Source organism: Trypanosoma conorhini (assembly GCF_003719485.1).
Source record: "Trypanosoma conorhini strain 025E chromosome Unknown Tco_14.4_contig_00301, whole genome shotgun sequence".
Taxonomy (NCBI): domain Eukaryota; phylum Euglenozoa; class Kinetoplastea; order Trypanosomatida; family Trypanosomatidae; genus Trypanosoma; species Trypanosoma conorhini.
In genome coordinates, this window is record NW_021704388.1 from 19425 (window position 1) to 22185 (window position 2761).

The following is a 2761-nucleotide window of genomic DNA, read 5'->3' on the forward strand; positions in this document are numbered from 1 at the left end:
GACGTCCTCCAACATGCCGAGCTTCGTCATCTGCTCCACGCCGAAGCCAAGTGCATGGGCAATTGCATGTGCAGCAGCGCGGGCAGAGTGCATGACGGACAACTGTGGAGAAGGCGAGAGATGCAGCGCACCGGCAATTGGACGACCATTTGACCCAACGGCACACGAAACTGCCCACGTCTCGGCACTCGCCCCGGCAGCCACGTAGAGCACCATGTCCGCATTGGCAACTCCCGTTGTTTGATGCTCGTCGGGGACTTTGAAGTACTGGCACCGTCCCTGCGTGTCAGTGAACTGGGGAACAACCAACGGGCCCTCCACCCGCTGAACGAGCAGACGCTCCGCGTGCAGCTGGACAGCCACAGGGATGACCTCGTTCACCAGGGCGCTCTTCCTTTCCGCGGTCAGAATGTACGTCTCTGCACAAACCTCAGTGCCACCCTTAAAGTCGGGCTTGCTCTCCCCCTCCTTCGTGCAGTACTTTGTCTCGTCTTTCAAATCCTCCGTGGACACCTCGATGCGGATCGGCGCCCAGCCCTGGCTCGCTCCTGCCGCTGCCGTTGCGACGGTGTACGCCTGCGCCGCACCCTGCCCCTTGCGCGGCACCTCACGCACCACCGCAGCCGGGGGCGAGTCGCCGTTGTGCAACATCTCGTCGAACGCACAGCGGTGCGCAGCGGCGAGGCACCCACCGGCGCAGTGCACCGTCAGCAGCAACAGAAGCACCGCCAGTGGAAGAAGTGGCATGGCGCGGAGGCGACGGCGCATGGTGTGAGAAAAGAGAGTGTGGGTGTGTTGGTTTGCTGAGAATAGCTGTATTCGCAGCAGAGAGCTTATCTGGAGCAAGAACAGAAATATGTACAAAGAAAGAAAGAATTGCTTTTGTGTGTGCCAGGGATGCGTTAAAATTGATTTCACGCCGCTGAGAACAACAGGAGGGCGTAGCGGAAGGCACACACACTCACACTGCGTACGCACTGGACGAACTGCATGGGTGTTGCACTCCGTCTTCTGGGCTCATGTGCTCCCTAAAAGGGAACAAATGCCAAGCAGCCGCTGAGGGAAGGCCCATCGTCGTTGCATGTGGTCCGTATTGACTGCGAGATTCCCTCAGACGGTGTTTTTGCTCGTTTGTTCTTTTCACGGTACTATATATTATTTGCATGACCGGCTGTCTAACAGTCACCAGGTGCAGGGTCATTGGACGGTGCCCTCGTCCCCTCCGCAGCTCACTGGGAGCGGCGTCCCTGCACTCTGTTGGCCCTCACTTCCGTGCAGGCGCATCTGGCGCAGTCTCTTCGGCCGCAGCCCCAGCCGGGTGTATCACACGCGTGCGTGGCTACGCCATTGCGATGAGAATCCCAGAGCCGGGGAGCGTTGCCATGCATTGCCCTCACACGGCAACACGCGAATTCCGCGAAATAAACAAACAAGCTATAAGAAACGGGGGTGTAAAAAGCTAAGCGGACGAAACTTTAGTAACTTCTAGTTTCTCTCTCGTGAGACTCGACAGTAAACGCGCAAACAAGACGCTTAAGGAGGATGAAAATTCCCGCAGCAGTGTGCCCTGTTGCGACGCGCAAGCCAGACATCCTTTGAGATATTTTACTACCGCTGGGCGAGGGGCTCCGACACGCTTTTACTGTGCGGGCGTCGTTGTGCTCGCCGGCGGCGCCTCCGCCTCCATCACCTCAACGACGACGCCGGCCTGCTGAACACGGCGGAGCAGCACGTCGCCGAAGGCCGCCATGGGCGTCAAGACGCCGGCGCCAAGAGTGCCTTCCTTGGCCCGCTGCAGCGCACTGAGAGCCGCTTCCGCAATGTACAGGCCGCTTGCCGTGTACCCGTCGCGCGTGTCGGAGAGGATGACGCGCCGCAGCACCTTCCCGGACTTATCGACGGCGACAAAGACGCACTTGTACCACGACAGTTCCCTCTGCGACTGTGTGGGGCCTGTTCCCGCCGGTGGCAGCCAGTGCTCCGCGATGTAGCGACGGAGGAAGGGGACAGCAAGCACCGCCGCCGTCAGATACCCCGCAATAGTTGCGCCGACAACGGTTCCCATCGTTCCCTCCTGCGCCTCCACGTAGGTGCCGCCGTAGCCAAGCAAGGCATTTGTGCGACGCACCACGCGTTCGTTGGTGGCGGCCATCACAAACGGCCCCGTCAGTTTCCTCTCTGAGACGTCGTACCACACCCCTCTCCGCGTGGGCGCTGTGGGGGGTCGCGGAGCATCCTTCGGGAGCAGGCTGTAGGGGTCCCTGTCTGCCGGGCCGCAGGCCTCATGTGACCGCAAAGATAGAGCGTGCCGTACCGCCCGAAAATCCGGGGCTCGACAACTGGTAAAACGCCTTTACTTCCTCCACTTGTGCCCCAAGGCCTTGACGCACAGCGTAGTTGCCCAGGTCCCCAGGAACGCTGTCAAAGGCGCAACAGGACACCAGCGCAACACCCTGTTTCTTCGCCTCCTCGTGGAACCGTTCAATGACCTGACGGACAAAATTATACTCACCCGTCGAGTCCACGTAGTGCGTTCGGCAGCGTACACAGGCCTCCACGACGGGCATCCCAATCCGTGTAAAGGGTCCGGCGCACGAAATGAGCACGGTGGTGCCGGCGCAGACCTTGTCAAGGGAGCTGGGGCTGGCAATGTCCGCAGAAAGCACGGCGACGTCCAGGCCAAGCTCCTTCTTTAGTGCATCCAGCTTCTCTTTACTGCGGCCCGCAATCGCCCAGGGTCCCACTTTGCCCGGGCCAAGCC

The 2761-nt window shown here is 60.4% G+C and overlaps 3 protein-coding genes across 3 annotated transcripts in view; all 3 read right to left on the bottom strand.

Moving 5' to 3' along the window:
* Positions 1 to 768, bottom strand: part of Tco025E_05283 (surface protease GP63) — a gene marked incomplete at both ends in the record, with an annotated part of 822 nt that extends 54 nt beyond the window's left edge. Inside the window, one exon of the mRNA XM_029372184.1 lies at positions 1 to 768. This exon is cut by the window's left edge and continues 54 nt beyond it. Coding sequence (XP_029227722.1) covers positions 1 to 768 — 768 coding nt within the window.
* Positions 769 to 1639: 871 nt separating this feature from the next.
* On the bottom strand, positions 1640 to 2152 carry Tco025E_05284 (uncharacterized protein; the record flags this gene model as incomplete). The annotated part of the gene is made up of 1 exon (XM_029372185.1): positions 1640 to 2152. One exon carries the CDS (start codon positions 2150 to 2152, stop codon positions 1640 to 1642), a length of 513 nt encoding a protein of 170 aa, XP_029227723.1.
* A 130-nt stretch (positions 2153 to 2282) lies between these two features.
* Positions 2283 to 2761, bottom strand: Tco025E_05285 (saccharopine dehydrogenase; the record flags this gene model as incomplete). Its single annotated transcript, XM_029372186.1, has 1 exon — positions 2283 to 2761. A coding segment is annotated over one exon (479 nt), but the record flags the coding sequence as incomplete, so codon positions are not given.